Source organism: Colletotrichum orchidophilum (genome assembly GCF_001831195.1).
Source record: "Colletotrichum orchidophilum strain IMI 309357 chromosome Unknown Scaffold_57.1, whole genome shotgun sequence".
Lineage (NCBI taxonomy): Eukaryota > Fungi > Ascomycota > Sordariomycetes > Glomerellales > Glomerellaceae > Colletotrichum > Colletotrichum orchidophilum.
The window spans coordinates 62,224-87,547 of record NW_019173013.1 but is presented as its reverse complement, the minus strand read 5'-3'; the positions used below and the strand labels follow the sequence as shown (position 1 = coordinate 87,547).

The 25,324-nt window shown below is 53.2% G+C and overlaps 4 protein-coding genes across 4 annotated transcripts; 1 reads left to right on the top strand and 3 right to left on the bottom strand.

Moving 5' to 3' along the window:
* Positions 1-12,859: 12,859 nt before the first annotated feature.
* CORC01_07223 (transcription factor IIA) lies at positions 12,860-13,987 on the bottom strand (the record flags this gene model as incomplete). The annotated part of the gene is made up of 1 exon (XM_022618861.1): positions 12,860-13,987. The coding sequence occupies one exon, from the start codon at positions 13,985-13,987 to the stop codon at positions 12,860-12,862; it is 1,128 nt and encodes a 375-aa protein (XP_022474595.1).
* Positions 13,988-15,353: 1,366 nt separating this feature from the next.
* CORC01_07222 (WD repeat domain-containing protein) lies at positions 15,354-17,218 on the bottom strand (the record flags this gene model as incomplete). Its single annotated transcript, XM_022618860.1, has 2 exons — positions 15,354-15,475; positions 15,532-17,218. The coding sequence occupies 2 exons, from the start codon at positions 17,216-17,218 to the stop codon at positions 15,354-15,356; spliced, it is 1,809 nt and encodes a 602-aa protein (XP_022474594.1).
* A 956-nt stretch (positions 17,219-18,174) lies between these two features.
* On the top strand, positions 18,175-20,581 carry CORC01_07221 (kelch domain-containing protein; the record flags this gene model as incomplete). The annotated part of the gene is made up of 3 exons (XM_022618859.1): positions 18,175-18,607; positions 18,674-19,607; positions 19,663-20,581. 3 exons carry the CDS (start codon positions 18,175-18,177, stop codon positions 20,579-20,581), a joined length of 2,286 nt encoding a protein of 761 aa, XP_022474593.1.
* Positions 20,582-21,828: 1,247 nt separating this feature from the next.
* CORC01_07220 (uncharacterized protein) lies at positions 21,829-24,183 on the bottom strand (the record flags this gene model as incomplete). Its single annotated transcript, XM_022618858.1, has 4 exons — positions 21,829-21,966; positions 22,025-22,205; positions 22,263-23,342; positions 23,477-24,183. 4 exons carry the CDS (start codon positions 24,181-24,183, stop codon positions 21,829-21,831), a joined length of 2,106 nt encoding a protein of 701 aa, XP_022474592.1.
* Between the last annotated feature and the right edge of the window lie 1,141 nt (positions 24,184-25,324).

Genomic DNA, 25,324 nt, shown 5'->3' with positions numbered 1-25,324 from the left:
TGTGATGGATGGATCATGGAGCTGGAGACGACGGCTTGTAACACGAAGACGGGAAAACGCTGGCGGGTTGGCGTACGGCGTAATTGCGCTTCCAGGATCCGTTTCTTCAGTGTACTTCCAGAGCCTTGCCCGTGTCATTGTCGTTGGTCTATCCGTGGCTTGTCTCCCGTCAAAGGCATGGTTTCCCACTCGTCCCACTCCGTCCGTCCCCATTTCGCCATGTCACTTTTCCCTCGAACAACCCCTAGGCTCTTCCAATCCCAGCCCGTCATGGATCATGACACTTGGATGAAAGCACGGGAAATGCGGAAAGGGGGCTTGTCTCCTACCTTGGAAGCAATCTTAACCCTGAGCAGGGCCTCCGAGTAATATATCCGTAATGGATATAGAAGATATTGAGAAGCCAGTCTGGAGTCTGGACCGGTTCGTAGATGGGCAAGGCAGGCCGGGTTGTAAGCAAAAAGAGGGCGAGGAACGGAGATCAAGTCCGTGTACCTGTGCTGCCCGGCGTGCCGCACAGACAGACGGCTCCGTGATGACTGGACCGACCAGAATCGAGGGAGGCAAAGTCGACTAGCAGTATGCCCAGCTGCAGCTACAGAGATGGCGTATCCGTCTGTACCACAAGGTATGCGGGATGCGGTATGCGGTATGTGGGTTAGGGTGGTTGAGGTGAGGTGGAGGATGAATGTCAATACCGTGAGGCAAGGAACTAAGAAGGCAAGGCACGCTGAAGGTGCTCCAATGAGGGCGATGAAAAAAAGGGGAAAGAGGTGGTGGGTGAAGCTGCACGGAAGGTAGGCGTGCCGTGTAAGGTACCTGAGGTAGGTTGCACACGACGATGGAAGGTGCAAAGGAAACTGGAACCCGTCTCCTGGGTCATCTTACCTTAGCCTGTGCGTTGAGGTTACCTTATATCTCTCATTCCTCCTTATTTTTCTTCCCTACCATGAGGTGAGATGGTTCAAGCAAAAACTTGGGCCAATAATCAGTCTCTTTGTGACATGTCAACAGTGCTGACATGATCAATTAATCCGAGGTTGTCAACAGCTCTTGGGGTTTTGTTGCAATGTTCAAGTTCAGGGACCTCTGAACAAAAGTGTTTCATTGCCTTTCTGTTCCCCGCGTCGTCCGTCATCCGTCGTCCGTCGACTGTTTCTTCTGTCTTTCTGCCGCTCTCGCTCCCGGTCTTGCTCCTCTCCCCATCCCACGTTACCGTCGCCAATCTTTCTTTCCGTCCCATGCCATGCCCCTCAAGTTTCCTGCCCTACCTACCTACCTACCTATACTTAGCTTTCGCAACCCTAGGTAGTCTACATTGCCACAAAGAGAGGGTACATATCTCAAAGTACATGTTCAGGATATGTGTACATGGATGGACAGATTCAACTTGGACCCAATCGGCAAGGTCTGTATTCCATCTGCCTTACCAGAATGGCTCTAGTGTGCGGCATTCAGCGCCACTGAAGGAGGCGTCTTCAACACCACACCGCGCCACTCCATATGGATGTATGAGAGAGGTGGTGGTGGTGGCCAGTCCGCATGACCCAGCACTGTTCCAACTCTATCCATTTTAACCCTTTTCCCATTGATTCTTCTTGGCCTCCAAGATGTGGGCTTGATGTTCTCACGACGAAGAGCTTTTTTCTCAACGACCTCCCTCGACCTCTCGACCGATTCAGCCTGAGGCCAAGTGAGCCCAGCTGTACCCATCCCCAGCCCGATGCTTCGTCCAGGTGTCTGTTGGGCCCGTCCAGCCTCCCTCTTTGTGTTTTACTACCTGGACTGCGGCGCTACTGTACGTCTACCAGTAGGGCAGGTTTGGTGGAGAGAGTCAGGGGGTTAGTATCCGCCCGCCCATTTCAGATTCCCACCTTCATGTTCCTTCACCTTTACGGAGTATCCATGTTCTCCGTAGTACTAGGTGGAGCTGGAGTTCATGGACAGGGTCATAGAGGCAAGCATCGTGTGCGACCTGACAACCTGATTATCAATATCAGAGTCCAGACACCATGTGTCGAAGACCTACACAGTTCGGAGTAGATAGTACGTGTCTCTACTTCTCCTTCGTTCCAGGCTGGTCAGGCCTTTTTCAACCGAAGGTCACGTCCGGCTACTCGCACCTCTGTATCCGTACCTCGCAGATATCGAGGGTCGATACAGAGTGGTCCCACCGAGTGCGACCATGTCGGTTTCTGTTTCCTGCTATAACCCCCTTGTACCAGGCTCACGATGCAGGCCAGCCTGATAGTCGAGCAACGCCAGCGGTTCCCCTACGAGCATCTCGGAAACGTCGAGTGGTCCCACCATGCCGCTCTGCTCTTCCCGGTGGCGTCCAACAGACTTCCAAGGGCAGGCGGAGGCGGGTAGTAGTCCTCGATGACAAGCCACCTTGACGCAGCAGCTGCCAGCAGCAAGTTTAGACGTGGATCCGGCGCGTGTAGACGGTTGTTTTTAGTGCCCGTCCAGTGTGTCTTGGTCATCCCTTGCAAATAGAAAAGCCCAGGTTTTCCTGGCCGGGGTTCCACAGTGTTAAAAAAGGCTGGGAGCCCTGGAAAAAGCCCTGTTCCCGCTTCACCCCGGCCGCATTTTTTGGACATATACCCTGCAAGCCATCTTGAGCGGAGAGGAGCCCCTTCCTATCCCCCGGCCCCTTGTGTCTCTTCCCGCGCCCCCGTTTTCATCGCGCGTTCCTCCGCTCGATTCTGATTCGGTGAAACAAGATGGATTGTGTTCACGAGTTGACTGTCGCCCGGCATGGGTGCTATGAAATGGATGTACAGTAAGAAAGCAAGCGTATCCTGTGTGAAGCTAAAAGGGCCGGCGCTGGGCACAACACTGTCCCTGTAGCTTGCAAGTACCTCAAGGTCTGTCAAGCGTGTCAAGCAACTTGGCAAGTACGAATAAACGCCGGGAAATGGGACGGGTCTTCCTTCTGTCATCTCGTCACCTTGTCCGCATCTTTACTGATCCACTGCGTTTTCGCTCCTTAGTCATTCAAGGTATTGGGTTCCCTGCCTCTTGCCATTTTGAATTGGAAAAAAAATGGCAGTCACTTCCAACCTCAGACTGGAGCCAACCAGCAAGGAAAGCGCCAGCACTGCTCAGAGCAGTCAGGAACACTGCTTGCCCCTTTTTTTTTGCCCCGTTCCTGCATCCTCCCGTCTCTGTGCTTGTTGACAATGACTCTCCATCGTTCTTTCCAGTAAACCGCTCTGCGTCTCCAACACCATTAGCATCTGCTTGGTTGATTGGCTTCGGTGGGCGGCTGTTTAGTCAATAACGTTTGGATAGGTACCTAAGGCACTCTGTACGCTCCCTCCCTTGCCTACCTTAAGGTAGTTACCTGATGTAACCAGCATTTCTTTCTCTGAGGCGCCTTACCCTAAGTTAGCCAGGGTAACCCCTATCAACGACATCTCCCAGGGGAGGATGCGTCTAGAATATTCATCATTTAGTCAACTAGCTGCGTCCCACTGCCTCCATCTCGCACTCCGCATGGCCAACACCCTCTCCCAACCGCAGGAGGCTCCACGCCGACTACCCGCGCACTAAACAGCTAGATTACCAACTGATCCAGAGCACAAGGCTAGGTTGCACCGGTTCGCTCTGTCTTAAGGTTTAAGAAATGCTCACTGCATGCCTCTCCTCGAGTCTTTCGACACGAGACGGAGCGCGTCCGAAAATGCTCAGTCAAGGGCATCTCCATTACAGCGGTACCACACGGCGGCACCTCGTTAGTCGTTGGCGTTTGTCTTGGGCGATCGTCTCCATGCTCTCATCGCAGACTGTACTCCTATTACTTGAGGGAAGGGTGGTGCGACCACGTCTAGGTGGCCTGCCCAAATCGAGCCCAAAATACGACGTTGCGACCAGGAAACAACCAGATCACACGCTGTCAATTTGCAGACCACGGTACCGAGTCAATAAGTGACCAAACAATCCACCCGATCCCATCTCGACCCCGCCACCGCTTTCTGGATGTTTCCAAAAGCCCATGTGCTTGATTCCTAGCGGAGGCCGCGGGAACATTTCCCTTAGCAAAAGCCACCTGGGTAGAGATAGAAGGCAACGATCAAGAAATGGACCGCGTCTTCGGATGGCTTAGCGCAAGAAGCAGCGAGGTACCTGCGAACACGAACAAGCCGGGTAAAGTTCCCCTCCAACATGATGTCTCCAACCATACTATGGTAGGCACACCAAGGTCCATCGCCAACGTTGCTGGTGGGGAATTGTGATCATTTCATCCCACACGATACGTGCTTCCGCCTGGAATCCAGGCCCCTCTCTTGAAGGAAGACACCTCCATTCCGCACTCACTGGCCAGCCCCGTTGGTCCCCATCGTCACTAACTCCACGGCGCCCTGGCTAGGTTTAGCGCCGCTAGCGTGGTAACGTCGTCCTGGTCGCGGTACTTCGTGCAATGCCTTCCAAGCCCATACAAATTTTCAGTACCTCGCTGTCCGGCTGTGGTAAGACGACCTTCTTCTGTACGTACAGGGATGATGTCGGAGCACCCAGCTTCTCGGAACTCCCACCCCCTTCCCTCCACCAAACTAGCAGCGCAACTTTTTTGGAACGCAGACGAATCCTGCAAGGAGTCAATCCGCCCTATCCGCAACACGATATGGAAGCTGGTCATGCCGCTCGTCTTGCCGCTCCGGGTAGCTCCCGACCAACCGCAAAACTATTCCTTCATCCAGCTCGAAGACAGATGTTTAGAGTCAAATGTTGATCGAGAGCCGGCCTGTTGGGGACAGCTGGAATGGGCTGCCAGGCCTGACTTGCCATAGGCACTCTCATCGCCAGCAAATATTGCTAATCACCCAATGAAGATCTCTCTGAGCACGCATTCGAATGACCAGCTTGGCCCTGCAGCAAAGCGATATAAGGAGGCGGTCCATTAATTACAGCCAATTGAGCACGATATTTCTGACCAGTACTAACCAGGGCATGATGTCCGCTTGTGTCCCAGTCTGCCATACGTGTATTCCATAGGCATTTAGCATCTGGAAACCAAAAGACTGGACCTTATGTGCATTCCTCTCCAACCGCCCTCACGAGACAGGAATCGCCAGCAATCGTTTTTGTTTCACTATGCAACGATGAGTTCCGTCGTGCGTACCACGGGAAACCTCAGACGTTTCTTGCACAAATGCATACGGGATCTAGTGATAACAGAGGCCCAAATTAGAAGTAAGTATACGGCCGAGGCTCTCAAGGAACATGACGGCACCACCAGACCAACAAAATCTTCCACCAAAGGTGCAAACCAAAGGTGCTGACGGCAGTATGTTGCTCCTCCACGGGCATTTGCTACTCGCGTGGCACAAATCCTGTTCTATACGTTACAGATACGGATACACCGCAGCTGTTGCAAGTCCTTGGACCTTTGAGACAGGCTGCTGGGACTCGGGAGGGAACCTCTTGTGCTCAACGCTTCCAAGGTGCAGTCCCAAGAGCCTGGGCGCACTGTACCATGCAGCCATCAACACTCGCCTACAGCGGCAATCGGGTCTCGACCCATTTCCAGCGCATGTCATCAACCTCCTTGAAACGTGATCACAGGAACCATTGGCATGGACCTTGGCAGGGACCTTGGTCTTACTTGGCTGATCGGATGGAGTCGAGTGCGAATAGCAATGGTCCACGAATCACAATACACGTTTTCAGCGGCCGCCGCGACCCCTGGTTGATGAGATCCCATGCCCAACGGGTACGAATCACCCGAAGCCATGCAGCCATGGTTGCAAGTTCCAACAGCCTGGGACCGATCGGCACCAGCGGTGTTATTCCCAGGAGATGGGGGCGGTCGAGCAGCTACCCTGGCCACCTTTGTCTGTTCGCCTTTGAATCTAGTTTCCCTGCAATCTTTGTTCCGCAAGGTCCCCAGCCCCGAAAGGCGTGGAGGCTTTCGAGCCGCCCTCGCATGTACAGTGATGATATCAGTGGTGCGCCTGCCCAGGTCCTCAGCAGTTGAAATTGGGCTCGCGATTCTTTCCAGCATGATCATGTTGGACCGAGACGATGGATGGGCTGTGTCTCGGTCCCTGCCGGGTGATTGGCCGTTGCTGCCTCGGTTCCACGACTTTCCCGCTTCTGTTCGGGGCTGCATACCAAAACATCCCGGGTCCCGTAGTGATGTCTGAGGCTGATGTCGGGGTTAAATGAGCTGGCAGCGGTGATGACGCTCCTCGACCCTTGACCCCTGGGACTAAGGACCCGACACTCTGGTTCTGCGTTTGGCCGCCACTCACCCCGGCGTCAGCCACGACTGCGGAAGCCTGTCATCTGAGTCACAGCCTGGGCGAAGAAGATGGGAGATGAGTGGGACTGTGTGCGAAGCCGAACCTCCGTGGAAGACACGCTTCGAGGATTCCAGCATCTCCTATCTTGCCGTGTCCCAATTTGCTGGGTTGACGAATACTTGCCCTGAACCGGAACAGGGTGCCTTTGCACACACACACACAGAGGAACCATGACGGTCGCGCAATTGAAAAGTGACGAGGCACAGCCGGTACCAGAGCAATGGAATGACTAAAGAGGCACCTCCGCCTGTTGACTGAGGTATCGACTAGTGTCGAGGCAGTACACATCCGGTGGCATTGACGGCGCCAAACCTTAATCGAACATGATCGGTGGTATAGAGGAACTTTTGCACCAACCAACTTTTGGTCGCCTGGAGGACTGAGCGTCTAGACATGATGGTCAAAATTCACGGAGGTCGAGCTCGAGTCATCCGGGTCTTCCCCGCACTTGAACTGACCTAAGGTAGTACGTTCAGTTACGGACAGGATACTATTGACATCGTAATCGTCAGCCAGAAGCCAGAGCTTGCCCGTGTTCGACATCAGGGCGACAGATTTCGCTTCAGAAGCTGTATATCGTCCGGCTTTCTAAGCAAGGCCAGTGGTTCTTCGTGGCATCATGAGATGGCCGCCATTCTTGTAAGAACAAATGGCTTGCACATCAAGCAAACGGGGCGAATCCTTCTGACAGTTCAACAGAGTACCATTCGCCATGGAAGGATTCCAACAATTGGACACGGAGCGACCACATGTCCACACTGGCTGTAATGTCTAGTGATACACGTTGGTTGCATCGTCTGACAGGCCTGCTGGTTGCATCGTCTGACAAGCCTGCCTGGCGCGGTGTTGACGCGCAGCAGTCGAGCGTCCAAGGGAACTCGGCGGGCACCCCAGTCACTGCCGGGTCGTTGTAACTAGGCAACCAGGGGTTGCTAATTGGCAATCTTTTACTCCCATCCAGACCTAAGGGTCGGTTATTCGTACCTGTTTGTACTCAACCCCTCTTGCCCCACACGAAGGTAGGTACTGGGCCTTGGGGACTAATGCATTCCTTAGAATCCTTACCCAACGCGCCTGAGTCTATCCCTTCCGAATGGCAACTCCGACTGCGTTGTGACTTGAACCATGCAAAGCACCGACATGGTCCAACCCTGAAGAACTTTCTAGGTCGGGGTTCGGCAGTTGATGCACCGGGAGAAACTGACCTGCCCAGACGACATACACAATCTGCTCGGCTTGAGCTTCGGAACAACCTACCTCTACACTAGCAATAGTTGTGTTCCAAGGTAGCCAGATCTTAGCACGCATGTGGCGCCCATGATTTAGGTGGCGACTGACGCTGCGCATGTTGGAGAGAGACGAGAATGAAAGCCAGGTTGTGCTTCACCGGAGCCTCCCGGACAGGTACAGCGACGTTACATCAAGTTGGCCTCTTCTCACTTGATCCCATGTTATCACAGCAGCGGTCAGGACTCGCACGGCGGCTATGGCTGGATGCCGCCGTTCAATCTTGCCCGCCGATCACAATGCCTAAAGAAAACGGGCGATCTGCTGCACCGCCAACGTTCTGCGCAAAAGCGCAACATCAAATTCCTGTTGGAAAACCAGGCTGAGCTAATCGCCTCACATCGTGCATCCTAGATCCTTGCCTGGTCGACACTCAATGCGGTGAATAACCCGTCACTTACCAACAACCAATTGACCCCGAATACGATCTGTAATCTGCGGCTTGATGGTCACGCAGACGGAAGAGAGGTGACCTGGCAACCTGGCAGCCCTGTCAACAGAAACGCGGCACAGTCAAGCGGCAATCTATTGCGACACGACCGTGGGCTGTAGTCGGTGTGCCTGGCTTCACTCACGCCCAAAGCCGCTTACGCCAGGCCGATTCTTTCCCTTTGTAGCAAGCCAGGGCCGATATGAGAAGCAACGAACAGCAAAATCCCCGAGCGAAGCTGACCGACAGGGAATGGAATCCCAGACCCCATCCTGCAATAGCGGTTCCAAGCTCTCGGGTTCAAGTTCTGCGCCAGCACGCCCTGTCCTCCATGCTCTACGGTAGTTTTCCGAAAGCAATTAGGACGAGAGCCGATTCCCAGTTGGCTGGTTGACGTGTCTTCGTTTGCCAACGAGTCAGAACTATCACAACTACCTCAACTTGAAAGACCTGCTTGCTGTCCTACATCATTTGGCTGAGATCAACGCTTGCGAGGACTGCCAGAACGTGGCCAGCAGCGGACAGCACAAGCCGTTACCTTTTATTTGCTCTTTTGTTGACTTCACATCGGGTGACATCATCCTTTTCCAAGTCATCTCATCACAGCTTACTTAGCAAATATGGCCATGTCAGCATGGTGGTAGGAAATATGTCGGACCGCGATTGCGAAACTACCTTACTGTCGACATCGACCTTGACGACGAATCTCTTTACTCTATTTTGCAATGAGCTACCCAACTCAGTCATACCAATCATTGACTCACGTCCAAACAAAGTGAGTCGTCGTGAGTGACAGGGTTGAGACTCAATGCCTGGTGTGATAGCCAAAACTGCCTCAACCCTCTCCTCTGCTGATGGTTGTACGGAGTCGATCGAGAGAAAAGTTGACCAACCGCCAACCGCGGTGGTACCAGTCCAATGGACGTCTTGAAATTGCTGTGGCTATTCCCGAATCGATTGAACGAGGACGAGCAACAACAATCCGAAGGAGTTTTTTAAGCGCCCTCGGTACCACTAGGTTCCCACATCTTTCATCATCAGCCGCGAAGAAGCAGGCTCATCACAAACAACCCAGGCGTGTCGCCCGTTCGTCAAGTGTGAAACCTTGGCCTGTCGTACGGATACCTTGGCTGGTCTTGCTGTGCTGCACGCACATCGAGGACCCTCAACGGGCCGTACCACGGCGTCTGTACATGTGTCTGAGGCTTGGGTGCGAGGTGCGCTCACAAATAGTGGCATATTCGTACCTAGTACCTACACAATCGGTCGATGCATGCTGCACACTTCTGATTGAGCAATCGAACACGGAGGGGCCTAAGAGGCTAGATGTGAACATTGCCAGTGGGCCTCTGCGATGAGATGAAGACGATCGGTGGCTCCATGGACCATTACATTGTCTGTACTCCTCCAAGGGATTTCCGATGAGGAAGCGGCACCTTAACGGCTATGCAATCTAAATGGAACCCCACTGGACAAGATCACGTCGTGGGGGGTTCTGCACTAATACCCGCTGCAGGTATGTTGCCGGGGGGGGGGGCATCAGTGAAGAGCATCATCCTCAGCAAGGCGCTTGAATAAGCACGCGGCTGAGCTGAGGGTTACATGCAGGTGGGTGCCTTTGAAGGGCTGCTTACTGATGATCCCATCAGATTATACTTGCTGCTGATCCCTTGACCCGTGGACCAGTTCTGGAGAGGAGCTCGCTTTCAAGGGGGGGGGGGGCGGGCCACGATGGGCTCCCCGGTGATTGCTCGGTGCTCACACCCGAGGAGCCGTTCGTTGACGATTGAAGGGTTATAGGTACACGGTCTTTGCAGCTTTCTACGTGTACGGATGCGGATGGCCGATGGAGACATTGCGCAGCTCTACGGATACGGGCTTAGCATTCGATATTTTTCCCCTTACCTGTATCTGTAATGCAGGATGCAACGTCGGTACTTGGTCGGTATCCACCAAGTCGGAATGAGGCCGAGGAAGACGCGGTTTGCCTACGGATACTCCTATCCTCTTATGGTGCAACGTACATTATGAGGTCGTACTCCGTACGGTGAAGGACGAGGCCTTTCTCTTTGAAAGGAAAGCAGGGCCCGGCCGTAATCCTCTTCCCTTCCCCCCTCGGTTCCGTCCTCGAGTTGATTTAGCCTCCGCGGGTTTCCCGATGGTTTCCAGCTGATGAGGGTGATTGTCTGCCCGTGGCAATCTGGCTGCCCCGTGGGCCTATGCTCAACTCCTTGGATAGCCGAGCCGAGTGACGCCAGCCAGAGAGGCTATAGGTCATCTTCCCGAGGGCGAACATCGAGAGGCGGATGGACCGTGGATTTTTTTCCGATCGTGTGCTGTCGGAAGCGCGGCGGCAGATGTCTTCAGGGTCCGCCGATCAAGGGTGGCTTTTGTAGCTTGTGGCTCGCAGCATGAGCCGCTGGCCTCTGCCAACGTAGTGGAGGGATCGTGGGACGGACCAACCTTTTAGTTTGCTTCTCCACGGAGAGTGGAGGGGTTTCTCTCCTCGAAACTTGAGTTGGGCTCTCAGGCTTTCTCAATGTTGGTGTATGCATGATGCGGTCCTGGAGGAATAGGTGAGGAACGATCGGACAGCGCGATGGTGGGGGTATGCGCATTGTCAAATTTGCGATTTTTTTTAACATGATAATAGATGCGCGCATGTTCAAACATATTTACTGGGATTCTACTTCGAGAGAAAAGTTCCAGTCGACAACATCGTGGCTTTGGAAGCATCTGATCAATATCATCAATCAAAGTAGTGGGTTTCAATCATAGCGACCTGTCCTCGAAGTTTTCTAAAAAAAATTTATTTTCAATTTTTAATTTAGGATGTCATCTATGATAGCTACGTGAACGACTACTTTCTGGGCTATATTTTCAACTGCCATTTAAAGCAAAGGCTATTCTTACAGACGAGAGAAATTTCAGTATCACGTCAGTGACTCTCGTTGCCTATTTACCTAATACAACCGTTCGGCGTGTCTGCTCATCTTTGGACCTTGCCTAAGGACCAATGAGCTCCGGCTCTCAGCCTGTTTGTGTTATAGGACCAATTGTTGCTGGTGTGAAACTCGAGAGGTAAGTTCAGAGTAGAAATCCAAGGCTAGCCACCCCTTGTTTCTCTGCTCTTGCTCGGGGGTTGTCCAGCAATGGGCTAGCTTTACGAGGAACTTCCTGTTAGAATGCAAAATGATGTGATACTTGGCCATGTGTACGATGGATGGCGAAGCCCGACTTGGAACATACTTGGATGATTATCCAGGGCGAACCTAGGACTCGAGGCCATCTCACAGTGCCGTGGAGAGGAAAGATAGTCGCATTGGAATAGAGAAAAGGGGGCAAATGGGAGGGGGAGGGGACGGAGCTGTGGCCATCTTACTTCCTGGCTATCTCCATTGAAGTGTGAGCAGGGAGAAGGAGCTAGCTACCTCATTCCTCTTTGTTTCTCTCCTCTGGACTCTCTGTTCAAAAGTCAGTTTCTCTTTAAGAGTAGGGTGGGGAACGAGGAACATGTGTCCAGCTAGAAGCACTCCCTTCCGCGAGTGAAAGATATCTGGTTACAGACCGTGTGTCATAATTTCTTCTTTCGCCACGAGGAATGCTTCCTTCTCATCAACAAAACGGGTCGAGCGCCATATCGACATCACCCACATGGCTGATTTGGGTCTTTTCAGCGCCATTCATACATGTCACTCACTGGTAATCTCTCCTCTTGTCTTGTCTTCTATGGCATCTAATCAAACATCACCGCAACGAGACAGATAGGGAACGGGAACAGATGCCGGTAGGGGGAGGGGTGGCGACGTAGGTGGGAGGGAAGAAACCCCCCAAGGGCAAGTTAGAGTTTGAAACAGAGACATCAAGGCGAGCAAAGATGATAAAAGGCGAGTCCCGCCGACTCATTGATTCCAGAGGCCAACACACCGCCGAGATCTAGCATGCTGCACAGCACCCATATCGGAGGTGTAAGGGGCTTTGAATCATGTATGAGAGTACATCGTCAAGCCAAGACAGGACGGCAAGGTCCGTTTCACAAAGCGGTATACGGAGCCAAGACTGACATGGAACATCTCACTTCGACAGAAAAGCCGAGTAGCGGGCCGATAGGTTGGGGGGAGGGGGAGGAGAATATTGTGGTAGCAGGTTCTATTCTAGTGAGTCAAAAAGAACTCTATGATTTGCTGTTGTACACAGCTTCTTTTTTGGTTTGAATTCATTTTTGATGGTTCTGTTTGTCGTGCAATGAAAGAAAAGGGCCGCAATCCCAATCAAGGTCCAGATGCAAAGTAACCACTTCGCTCTGACCCGTCTGCCCTGTCGGCTTTGACTGGGGTGAGTCTTCTTTCCTTTCCTCTCCCCCGCATATTACCCCTTTGTGGTTGGAACCATCCACATTCTCATCCCTTCCCATAGTCTCTGTGAGCATGGCAAGCCTCTCAAATCGTTTCCCAGGGCATGTCTCTCCGTGATTTTGAGATGCATGTGCTTCGGGATACATTGCCCTTTTGTGAGTAAGGTTCTCAGGTTCTGGCTCTTGGCGATAGCGGTAAACGGAGACCAATTTAGGAAATCCAATTCCGTTGCGTTGCAAACGGCTTCGAGGCATTGCATCGATAATGGGGTCCGGCTCCCATTCCAGAAGAAAAATAAATCAAGTTGAATGATGCTGAATTTTTGGGCGAGTGGCCGGTCTCTAGCCTCTGCCCTTTGCTAGTCTACAAAATCGAAATTCCATAGGCAATGAAGTCGAGGCCGATACGCCTAGAATCGAAAGCACTTCCCTCCTCGTACGCTTCGAAAGCGTCGATCATGCAAAAACGCGTGTTGTTTCTTACCACTCGTATTCGCCAGTGGCCTTGTGGAAGACATACTCCTTGCCGTTGACAGTAAGAACGCCATCTTTGAGGACGCACTTCCACTTGTTCTTGACGCGCTGGACCTTGTCGTACATGCAAAGCATAATATGCCCGAGACCCTCATCGTCGACTTCATCGTCATCCTTATCTTCATCAGGGTCGTCAAGATCTGAATTGATCGCGTCTTCGTCAACTTCGTCATCATCGTAACCATCGTAAGAAGCAATTCCATGCTCCTTGCCCTTGGAGCGCGCGGTGGCAGCCGACGTATGCCTCGTAGCCTCCTTCAGAGGCAGCATCAAGCCGCCGCCCTCCATGCTCTTGGCGTTGGCAGCAATCCGCGCATGAATCATGCGGTCAATATCGACACGTCCAAGCTCGCGTTGAGACCCATCAGCATTGCGTTGGAGCAGAACGCCTTCAAAGTCGAAGTCGTCACCAGCACCATCGGTCTGCGAAGGATTCACACCTGGCTGACCGTTGCTAGGGGGGCGCTGCTGTTGCTGGCCCTGCTGAGGAACTCCAGGTCGGTACTGTTGCTGCTGCTGCTGCTGAGGCTGACCGGGCATCTGGGGCAAAGGCGGTTGGCTGGCGGGCCTGTTCGTCGCTGAAGCTTGAATGGCATTCATGGAGGCGGCGCCTTTCTCGCCGAATTGACCGCGCACGTGTTGAGCGGCTCTGTAAGCTGCGAGCCCAGCACTATCTTGTTGAGCTGGGGGCATCGGCACGTTCTGCATGCCAGGCTCCGGCTTGATGTAAGGCTCCTCCTTGACAGCCATATTACTGGCCTGTTGCGCCGGGGCTCCGCCAGGTATCGGGAGACCGGGCACCGGAAGCTGGGGGCTGAGCTGGGCCTGGGAGTATGGAGCCGCAGGCGGTGGAGGGGCCGTCGTCGGAGGTTGTGCAGCGGGAGCTGGAGCTTCCTTGGCGGGATCCCATGGGAAGCCAGCCACCTCGAGTTGAGTCAGCTTCTCCTGCCAGCCCTTCTTCAATTCTTCCAGGACGCTCTCATCAACACCACCTTCCTCGAAATCGACTCGCGAGGAGTTAATCACCTCATCGATGATTTGTGAATAGACCGCGCCAACTGCGTTGTTCGACATGGTGCCGTTCGTTGGTGGTTGTCAACAGCGTAATTGTCGAAGAAGCAAAGCCGTGTCAAGCCTCGGTACCGACGAGACCGATGTGTTTTGACTTCCGTGGTCGCACCTGCTCCAACCTGATACCTCCTTCCTAACTGTATTCGAGTACCGTAAGGTCCAGCAGCCGTTGAAAGGGTCGCGAATACGTAATGGGGAAATTCGCTTCGCAAGGTTGCTGTTTGGTCGTCGATGGGCAATCGTCTGCTTACTCCGCTACTTCTCGCTGCCCAAAATGGCATGCGCGTGTATAAATTCGGTATTTGCGGGTAAGGAATCAATTGCTGAACAGACCTCGATCGTTGGTATCGTGAAGTTCAGATGTAGACAGGATGTCTGGCTAGGCCCTGTTTTTCGCTTGGTGATATGTATGGGTCAAGGTTGACTTGGTTCGGCGGGATTGGTTTTGAGGCTCGAAGCCGGCGCTCGCCTATTAGTAAGCTTGGGCGGCAGCCGCACAGTGGGAAGGCTGAACTCAGGAGCAGCCGTGATCGCTGAAGGATCCACACTCCCCGCTGGCACTGATTAAGGTAGATAGCCCGATAGTAAGCCAATGTGAATTGGGTAAGTGACCTAGGTTGAATCCGGAATGCGGGGTGAAGTAGAACCTCAGTTCGCAACTACACTGGCATGCGGTTGTCAGAAAAAGTGGCACATACATAAGCAACCATCAACGTAGAGTAACAAAACAAAAAGTAAATTATTCAAATCTATTAGAAATACTCTCAAAATAAAAGCATTTTAAAGATTCATAATTAGATGGAAGAAAGATTAATTAAGTTGGAGGAAAAAAGTGAATAGCTGCCTCAGTGTGCCAATTTTTTTGTTCGACCGCGTGACTGGTTATTACAGATGCGAAGCAATGCGCTGCAAGATGAATAAGTTTAGGCAAGAGACAACTGTTTATTCTGTCCGTTTAATCAACAGCACACAGAACCCAGGCACAACGCTACTTGGTGTGCGAACAATTTGAAACCCGATCTCTCTTCATAATAACAGTGGCACTGGTCACTGAACTGCTGTCGTCTTCTAAGATACCTAAGCATGGCCCTGACGGCGCATTCCTTGAAAGAAAAAAGCATTATAGATCTGTCCCATGCGGAACAGCAATGAATGATACCGTCTGTCGTTACTCATGACCAAGCAATTTCATTCCCCGTGGAGAAGCCCTTTCATGCCACGTAGAGTCGGATGAAACAAAACCAAACTCCTTGCTGAAGATGACCCTAACCGACAGGAACCCATGACCGACAAATGCCAGAGGAGATATACCTACATTTGTTGACGTCGTTTGACCGACATTCGCCAGGCTTGGTCGATGATGAGCCGTTTACCGGATGGTCATCTGCTTGACCATGTCGGCCTTGGCTGACGATGTGCCGCTGCCGACACCGGCACTGGCCCCAGCCTTCTTCTCGAAGACCTTCCAGAACTTCAGACTCTCATCGGCAGCTGTGGAGCATGGGTCAGTAATTATCATTACCAGAATTGACATGTTCAAGACTCACCTGCGGTAGCAAGCATCTGACCGTCAGGGCTGAGGCAGCTGTGCAAGACTCTACTCTCGTGCGCGGGAATCTCGACGTTGCGAACCAGCGTAGGGTAGCTCCAGATGCTCAGAGAATTGTCGGGGAAGCCGCTGGAGCTGACGATCTCACGGTAGTGAGGGCTCCATCGGAGGCTGGTGACCTGTGAGCCAGTGTCGATGCTGTTGACGCGAGCGCCAGAGGTGGAGTTCCAGAAGTGGATGTGGCGATCATAAGAGCCACCACCCGTGGCCAGAAGGTTCATGTTCCAGGGGCACCACGCAATGGCCTTAACAGCAGCCTTGTGGTTGGTCTTGGTGAACTTGGGGACAGAGAGCGAGCGGGCGTCCCAGATAGAGACGAGGTTGTCGTTGCCTCCGGTAGCCAACTGTGCGCCATCAGACCGCCACTCCAAACCACAGACTTCAGAAGTGTGGGAGACCAGCTCTGCCACTTTGTGCTCCGCAACGCGGACATCGTGGTTGAAAACCAGTCCGCTACGAGCACCAGTAGAGAGGAGGTGCTTGTTCCAGCCCATGACACCGACCCGGGTGTCGTGGCCAAACATACTGCGGACCTTCTGGGCCTCAGCTACATCCCAAATCTGGACCTCACCGGTGCCAAGACCAACACCGACATACGCACCGTCACCAGACCACTTAACACTGCTGACGTACGTGTCGGGGCTCGTCTCGAGGAGGCAGCTGACACTTCCCTCATCGGCGGACCAGACGTAGACGTTGCGTTCGAGGCCGATAGCAACCTGATTCCCAGAGCTCCAGTCGAGAAGGTTGAGGTAATAATCGTCAATCAGACCAGGAGCATCGAGGACACGCTCAGGGGCTGTAGCAACGCGACGGCGGAATTGGGCTGACGTGGCGCTCGCAGGCTTCAGGGGGCGGTTGTACTGCTGGCGGAGGTCGATGGGCTTGGAAGATTCGGGAGGCGCGGGTTTGAACTGCAGGATGCGGGTGTTGAGGCTTACTCCACAAGCGCTTGCCAGCGAATCCTGGTAAGCAACGGTGTTGGGAGAAGGACGAGAGTATGTGGAGGGCTCCTCGTCGTCGATGTTGAGACCTTCGAGAGCAGCAATGGCGTCCTCCGTTGCGGATGAGAGGACGTTTGACGCTTCACTGAGGCTGGCCTTTGAGCGCTTATCGGGTCGGTCTAGCTTGCTGCTGCCGGCGTTGCAAATGGCAGAGCTGGCGCTGCGGTTGGGAATGAATCGGTCACCGCCATAGTTGACAGTCGTCTTGCTAGTCTTTTGTCTGTGGGAGCTCTTCTTGGACTTGGAGCTGGAAGGTGTCTTGGAGGTTCCCGAGCTGGTCAAGGTGAAATCGGACACGCCAAGCTCGAGGGCCCTGCGAGGAGTGGAAACGCCTCTGGCAATGTTTGACTTGGGGGAGTCGCGGTGAGATGACTTGGTTGTGGTTGATCTAGCCAAGTGCGCGGTGAGGTTGCCACCGTAGGTTGACTTGCTGGATGCTCGATAGGCGTCGCTGCCAGACTGCTTCTCCGGAGTGAAGGGAGAAGAGTTCAGGTTCACTGACACTGAGGTTGTGGAATGCTGACGCGGAGAAGGGGTCAAAGGCATCCGACCGCCGGCGGTGCGGGAGGAGAAGAGACCCTTGTGGGACTTGATGGGGGTGGATACTGATGCAGTGGCCATTTTGAGTAATGTATGTGGGGTATCGGGATAGAAGGGGTTATGATTCTCCAACGGGTGCAGCTTGGCGCACCGAAGGAAGAGGTGTTGAGAGCTCCAAGAGACTCTATCGAAAGGTTCCTGGATATTTTGTGTGTTTTGTTAGTATTCTGTCGGTTGTACTGCTCGATATTCGAAGTAAAGTAGTGCCGTCACTAGAAGGGCTCTAAGTCGGAGGAGCGACCAAATGGCTGATGACAGCAATGAGATCTAGCGGACTTGATTGTTCTTGTGAAAAGGCTTTGATTGATAGGTTTAACCCAGCTCGAAAGCGTAGGAGGGGGGATTCAGAGTGGTAGAGGAGGGAGAGCGGAAGCGAAGAGGTTTGATATGCAGAGAAGGAATCCCGAAGTTGGACAGGAGCTCTCATCATCTTTTATTTACTTGCCGCCCCACCATCATCGCGGCCGGGCAACGACGCTCGGGCCAGCGTTGCCAACTTGAAGTGGGGCCTTCTGACGTTGCACCGTCAGTGTTCCGTCCTTCAGCTTCAGGAGAAGCGATGGGTCACGTGGCTGGCGAGTCGGCTGCAGCCATGAACGAGACAAGCCAATGAATGAAGCGCCGCCTCCCCTGCACACAGCCCGTCTGCAGTTGCCACGACAGAACGCAGGCTGGAGACAGGAGGGTGGTCCGTGATTCCCTAATTAAGAGGCCTTGGTTGTCAATGCAGGAACACCCAGGGTCTGCACCTCCCTGGTGTGCGACGACATCCCATCCTATCTCACTGTCGCCTGCCGTCCCTCTGTCGAACCAGCATTCGGTAGACGAGCGCTGCCATCGCCGCCATCGCCGCCATCGCCGCTACGCCTGGTTCCCCTCGCCATCCGACCGATTACGTGCCGGAGACAGCACAACTTTCGTGATCGCGGATACGCTTGAGATGATTTGTTAGCATCCGCCTTGCCTTGCTGCCCATTATGGCCCAGCCTCAGCCATCACCAGCGACTTCCGGGGCCCTAGCCCAATCTCTCTTCGGTGGACCGACACCTCAGGTCATATCGACACCGATCCAAGCCTCGAATACGCCCACACAACCTACACCATCTCCGATGGATCAAACGCCTGGCTCAGCAGCGTCAAGCAACAACACGTACATCATGCCTAATTCTCCTATCAAGAATAGAGGTACTCTTGATGGCTATCGCCCAAGGGTCACAAGGACTCTGGGGCAGCGGCCGGCCTGCCTTGTCAACGCCTCGGTCACGTACTGCGGCAACAATCACATTTATGCTTTCGGAGGCTTCGACCAGTACACCGACGAAGTCTACAACCATGTCCTCAAATTGGACTTGGTCAGCCACCAGTGGAGCTTGGTTGACAACTACGGCGATATTCCCGGCGTAAGGATGGGTACGTTGTCTCGAGGATGGAGCGTAGCCATTTCCCCTTGCCACGATCTGATCTGACAAAAACCAGGCCATACTGCTACTCTTTACCAAGGTGACAAGCTTCTGGTCTTTGGCGGTGAGAACGAACACCGAACCTACCTCTCGGACTTGATCATTTTTGATTTAAAATCCGCGCATTGGACACAGCCTTCAGTGACGGGACCCGTGCCAAAAGGCCGTGCAAGACATGCAGCAGTCCTCCACGAGGATAAGCTGTTCATAGTTGGAGGTATCACTGGCCACGACAACTACGTTCTGGACGATATCTGCTATCTTGATCTCAAGACCTTCACTTGGTCCCGCTCCTGGCGCTTTGTAGGTCGATTCGACCACTCGGCCTACATCTACGGAGACAGAGTATGGGTCTTTGGCGGACTGTCCGAGGATATGGACAAAATTGGTGATCTCTGGTGGCTCGACCTCAAAGGCAGTCCGGCTTTTGATTCGGCGCCCCATGTTGGGATTTACGATCGCCAAGCTGGCACAAGCCGGGCTGTTGGTTCGCCACGACAACCTTACTCTATGGCCCATCCACCACCCGCTGTTGGTTCCTCAGGTTATGCCGCCAACTCTCGGACTCAGCAAGTCAACCCGCCATCTTTCCAGCTCAAGACCTTTTCGCCGATGGCTCCGGGAACCATCTCGTCCTTGAAGTTCGTCTCTGGACCCAATATACCCTCACAAGGGTCTGGCATTCACTTTCATGTGTATTCTTCGGGCACGCTGCTTGATTTTGTTACGCCGGCCGCAACTATCACTTCCAAAGAATGTTCTCTGTCGGCGTTGGACTTGGGAACGTTGCGATGGCAGAAGCTGGCCGAGGGCCGCGAAATTTTCAAGTCAGGCTACCGATGGCACTACTGTACCATGAATGAGGACGGAACCAAGGCATGGCTGCTTGGATGCCCTACTGACCCTGCCGCGTCGGATTTGGGGCCCAATGGGTTTGAAGAATATTTGAGGTGAGTAATACTGATCAATTATCGAGCGCGCAATTTTTTAATCATCTTCTTGAAGCGACATAATGGAGATTGATCTTCGTCGATACGGCTTCTTAGGAAACAACCTTTCTTCTGAGCCACGCATAGAGTCTAGGCCAACGACGCGAGTAGTCGACCAGCCTTCAAAAGGTCTCGGAGCCGACTTGGCAAAACTCTTTGACCATCCTCCCGAGAGCGGCAGTGGCACTGACTTCATAGTCACAGCCTTGGAGGGCGACTATGAAGACGACGACATGATGACTCGAGTCACCGATGCATCTGCAGGCCAAAACTGGTTGGCGCCTGACGCTCCTACATCCCAACCAATTCACGTACACAAACTCATCCTCCAAGCTCGTTGGCCGCACTTCGCTCGGTTATACAACTCCCAGATGGCCGAATTCCACACGAAGAAGATGCACATCCCCGAGCCATACTCGGTGGTCAAGGCATTTCTCTACTACCTATATACGGACAGCATACACGGAACGTCTGTCAACGAGAGCGGTGCAACCACTGATTTATCTGATGTGGCTGGGCTTCTTGTGATGTCAAACATCTACGGAATTCCGCACCTCAGACTTTTGTGCGTGAACCGACTCTCCAAGGAACTCGACGTTGACCATGCCTGCGTCATCTGGCACTGTGCTGGACTCGCGAGTGAGGAATGGCTTCGCAAGCGGGCGGCACAGTTCTGTCTCACACACTGGGGTCGCATCGTGCGAACCCAAGGTTTCCTTCGTCTGCCACGGTCAGCGCTAGTTGAGCTCTCTCAGGAAATCGACATGGAGGGCCGCGTGGTGGGCGGTGACGAACTGGAATACGTCGGCGGGCTGGGAGGTTCTCGATTCGGCGACGGCTGCTCTGTTGTCAGCCGAAAGGAGAGTGTGAGCAGCAACCACACGCAGCTACTTGACAGCGAAGCCGACGACGAAGATGGCATGGAGATGAGCTGAGTTGGGGCTCACGCTGTTCACACCAGCGTGGCTCAATCTACCACTCCATTCACTTGAGGCGACTCAAGTTGACGAAGGGACTGGCTTTGCCCTCAACAAGATGAACACAGTCAAGGTACAAATTGGCATTGTGCAAGGTTGACTTGCTTTATTCTACCTCAACTCTCATGGCTTTACAAGTAACGAAGAAATGTCTTATGTGGTGGTTCTGGTAGTAGAAAGGTTTATGGCATGGCCAGGTGTTGGTTTGTAGAGCGATTTTGGCTGGGGTTTTTTTTTATTACTTGTATCGTGCTGGAATTGCTGTCTGATAGACATTGATATCCCAGACACAATCAAACGAAGTTTTTCTTGCTTATATCCTTTTGCAACCGTTTAGTCAATTCGTTCATTCAGTCTATTTTTTGGGAGATTGTCGAAAAGTACGAAACGAAATAAAATCATGAGTGAACTTTTCCCAGCCGATGCCCTCCGTACTTTTAACGCCTGCGTGATTTTAAATCAGATGCACACTTCTCTCACACACAAAGAGAGAACATCGCTCTGATTTAAGAGTCAGGAAACAAGAGGAAAAGAACTTTTCAATAGCCCACGAACTAGGCCGAGTCGTTCCTCGTCTGTTTTCCTTCAAGTTCATTGTCTCCAAACTCATTCAAGACTTTTTCCAAACCATCATTTCCACGTTTCTCCCCTGGTCCTTCTTTTAGAGCTTCGTATAACCCCCCGGACATCTTGCGGTTCCTTGATAAGGCGAGCTTCGTTCGCAACGTGAGTTCAGCGGCACTGATCTGCTACTGCTCTAGCAGCAAGAATGAACAGTAGAGCTGGGCCCAAAGAAGCAGCGAACTATCGACAAAGAAAAGCAAACTAGCGAAGAAACCAAAAGAAACCAAACAATGCCGGCCTGCTGTGATGGCCTCATCGCCGTCTAACCTCGACTGTTGCTGCCGAGGCATGTATTAATCTAGAAAGGAGGTGTATCGTGGACGAAGAATCGCAAGCGTTACTGGTAAGTCTATGAGGGTATAAAACGGGAACAGACTCGATCGACCTGATAATCGACCTGGAAACCGTCCGCAAAAGCAATCAAACGCCGCGCCGTATGCCGCAAGCCACCGCATGGCTGAGATATTGAGTCGCGACTTCGAGGCCAAAATCGGGATGCTGCACGCTTCTCGGTGACCCCGGCGAATTTTTCAAGAGTCCCATGAATTGGGTGTGGGGGGATCGCCTGACGAGTTGCTCCCCTACATCATCTGGTCTTCGCCGATTCCGGGCAGATTGGTCATTGAATTCTCCATGAGACCCGGCAGGCTAGCGAGATTGTTGAGCCCTGCGGCTAAGAACTTGAAATCGGGATTGCAAGGTGCGGAGTGTCCCTTGTGCTGTGTTTCCTGTCAGTCACTGCATCATATTTGTTCCCAACATCATGTGTAAACTCACGTATTTGAGACCGTTGAGGTTCTTATAGCGCTTGCCGCACACGTCGCAGGAGAAAGGCTTCTCCTTCTCCATGCCTAAAGTACCGGGGTACGGCGTACTGGTCTCAGGGTTGACGATGGAGAAGGTTCCGTCACCGTTTTCGTGCAGCTGTTGCGTTTGGTGTCCATGCGTTTTGTGGTACCTGTTTTGGACTCTGATTAGCCACCTGTCATGCACCACACAGGGCGCGAAGACTTACTTGAGACCGTTCTGATTCTTGTACGCCTTTTCGCAGCCGATGACAGGGCACTTGAAAGGTTTGTGTTCTTCGGGAATCATCATTGCGCCAAACTTTTGGATCAAAGCCTTGTTTGCCGCGCTATTGGGCTGGCTAGGATCGAAACCCATTCCAATGAGGTGTGCCTGAATGGCCCGCTGCTGGTTGGTGAGAGCACCACCAGGGCTGAATAAGTGCTTGCCAGGATCGTTGATACAAAACTCGGAGCCGGAGTTCCCGAAGCTCACATCACCAAAGTTGGATCCGTTAAGCTCCATATTGCCACCCATGGGCATGCCCGGCAAATCGTCGTCCATGTCGTCCATGTCATCCATGGATTGCATCGGGGAGTTTTGGAAACCGTTATTGGGGCGCTGTTGCTGTGGCGTTTGCTGAGTAGTGAGAGTAGGGGTGTTTACAGATGACACCGTGGGGTTGTGCTGCAGACCAAAGCTTGCGGCTGCAGGCGTTGGTGGCTGGGATGTCCGCAGCCCTTGGGTGAGACCCGAGGCGTTGACGTGCAACTGAGGTCGCTGTTGCTGGCCAAACATTTGCCGAGTCTGGGACATTGTTCTCTGGCTATCGTCCATTTCCATGGTTCCCAGAGCATCGTCCATCTCCATGTCACCGACCGCGTCCATCTCGTCGAATTGCGACATTTGTCCATGCTGTTGTCCTGCCATGTTTTGCTGACCAAGCTGCATCCCCAAGCCTCCCATGCCTCCGCCGAGGTTGGATCCTGGGCGACTTTGCTGTCCAAGCTGTGACATTGAAGTAGTATTCTGCTGCTGTGTCTGCGGTCTTGCGCTACTGGCTCTGGAAGAAGGTTGTGTGGGTATCGCGGCGAATTGGGAAGAAAAGGGCGCATTGCGCGCAGTGTTCGGACTGGGTTGGGTGTGCGATTCTTCATAGTGTTGCAACAGGTCGTGAAGGTTGGGCAAGTTCAAACCGCAACAGGTGAAGTCCTTCATGAAACTTGCCTCAAGCTTGGGCAAGTAGGAACCAGAGTGGAAGGACGGCGAGGCCTGGTGTGCAAATGGTGACGTGCCTGCCATGGCGATGCTAGGTAAACCAGTCAGCGGTAATTCTTGCGCACACGAGCGGCATTGCGACCGATGACATGCCAACGGTCGCCACCGAGGCATATATGTCACGCAGGAATAGGCAGTTAAAGACAGGAAGGCGGGCGAACATACTCATCACGAATGAAGCTGCCGAATGACATTCCTCCCCAGCTAGCGCCAGCGCCCATGAGGCTGCCGGCAAGACTCTCGCGTCGTTGGCGGTTAACATGGTCACGGTTGGGGTTGGCCATAGAAATTGGCTTAGGACCAGCGCTGACAAAGGAGTCCTGACGACTCCGACCCATGGCCGAATCCATGGCTGGGCCAGTGGTCATATCGATACTCTTGGTTGGAATGGGAGCAAAGTCGAGGAGCTCGTCGGGTAGAGCAAATGGGTTTCTGTCGAAGCTGGACTTTGCGGGGCCTGAGGGGGAGGTGGAGGACGGGTCCCTCGTGCTTGTGGGCGTGGCGATTGTGATTGGCTTGGTGGACCAGAGGCCTGCGCGAGAATCACGCACGTCAAAGGGGTCGGTGGGCGTAAGGGGTTGAGAGGAAGGAGAGTTTGGGGTGCGAGAAGAGGAGTTGGAAGATGCTGGTGAAGGAGAAGCGAAGATGTTGTCAGAGGCAGAGCAGGCCGCGGGCAGTTGTGGAGGTGGTGTTGTAGTGGTGAAAGAGGAAGCCGACGCACGATAACTAATATTATCGGCGCTGGCGCAGTCACTTCTGCTGGGCGTGCGCCTGGGTTCGCTGTTGTGGGCGGCGGCGGCGGTGGACCGGGTCGACGGGTCCCTTGGGTCCTCGGTACTTGTTGGGTTGAACCAGCGAAGGGCGCTCCTCATGTCAGCTGGAAGTAGCCGTTGTATTGGGTTTAGGCAGGGGATCCGTGGCTCCCAGAACGTTTCTCGACCCTTTTTGTGGGTACTTATTAAATCGGGCCACTGAATGCAGCCGGCGGATGCGCTCCGAAAAAGGAGATCGAGTCCGCGTCTCGACTAGCAGCGCTGCCGCCGCAATGTGTCAAGAGAAAAAGAGGAGGAGGGGTGTGAGAGAGAGTGTGCGTGTGTGTAGTGTTTGCGTATGTATGCGCAGTGTTTGTGCTGCACCTTTTTTTCTCCTTTCCCAATTTCCCTTTTTTTTTTTTCCCCTCTCAAAGACGAACCGTCGGCTTTGCGAAGATGGGGAATAGGGAATGTGTGGGGGGAGGACTCGACTCGGTGCAAAGGGTACGAAGTAAGGGTGTCGAATACGATTTGCTGGGGGGACTGCGGCGGTGGCAGGCGAAGTTTAAAAAGCGATGGCCCAAGTGCCTTAGTCGGTAAAGTACCTACCTACCTGAAAGGTTGGAAGGTACCTGATGGAAGGGTTCGCTGCAGCGGTGGTGTTGGTGTACCGGGGAGGCGAATTAAGGTGGGCTGGGGCCGACCGAGGAAGGGAATTCCGGCGACAGTGACGGCGCGTGGTATTGGTAATGGCCTCTAAAGGCGCGCCCAAGGTTGGAGGCGAAATCGAGGGCGCAAATCTTCCGCTTCTAGGTTGTTTGTATCGAAAGATCGGAAACAATCTAATTCCGGAAGGCTGTAGATGTGATGGTGACGGCTGGATGATGATGGCTATCCCCGAACGTTGCGATCGATTTTTGTCCGCGGAGGCGTAATAGCGTTGCTGAGGCTTTGGGCAGAGGATTGAGCTGATGGATGACTATGGAAGAGGGCTGCCAACTGTCGAGACGATCCAAGAGATCTAATACTCGTTGACGGTTGCTTGGGTGTTGACAATGTTGTTTATTATGATTATAAGGAATCGTCTTATAGTCTCGACAGGGTTGTTGGGGTGGGTATTGTCGTGTGTTGTCCTCACGTCGACACGGCCAGAGACTGTAAGTGGACGAGGTCTTGAAGCTAGAGATGAAGTGGACGTTTCGAAGCAGTGATAAGTATCAATGTGTGAGTTGATGGATCTGGGGAAGTAGATCTGGGATGA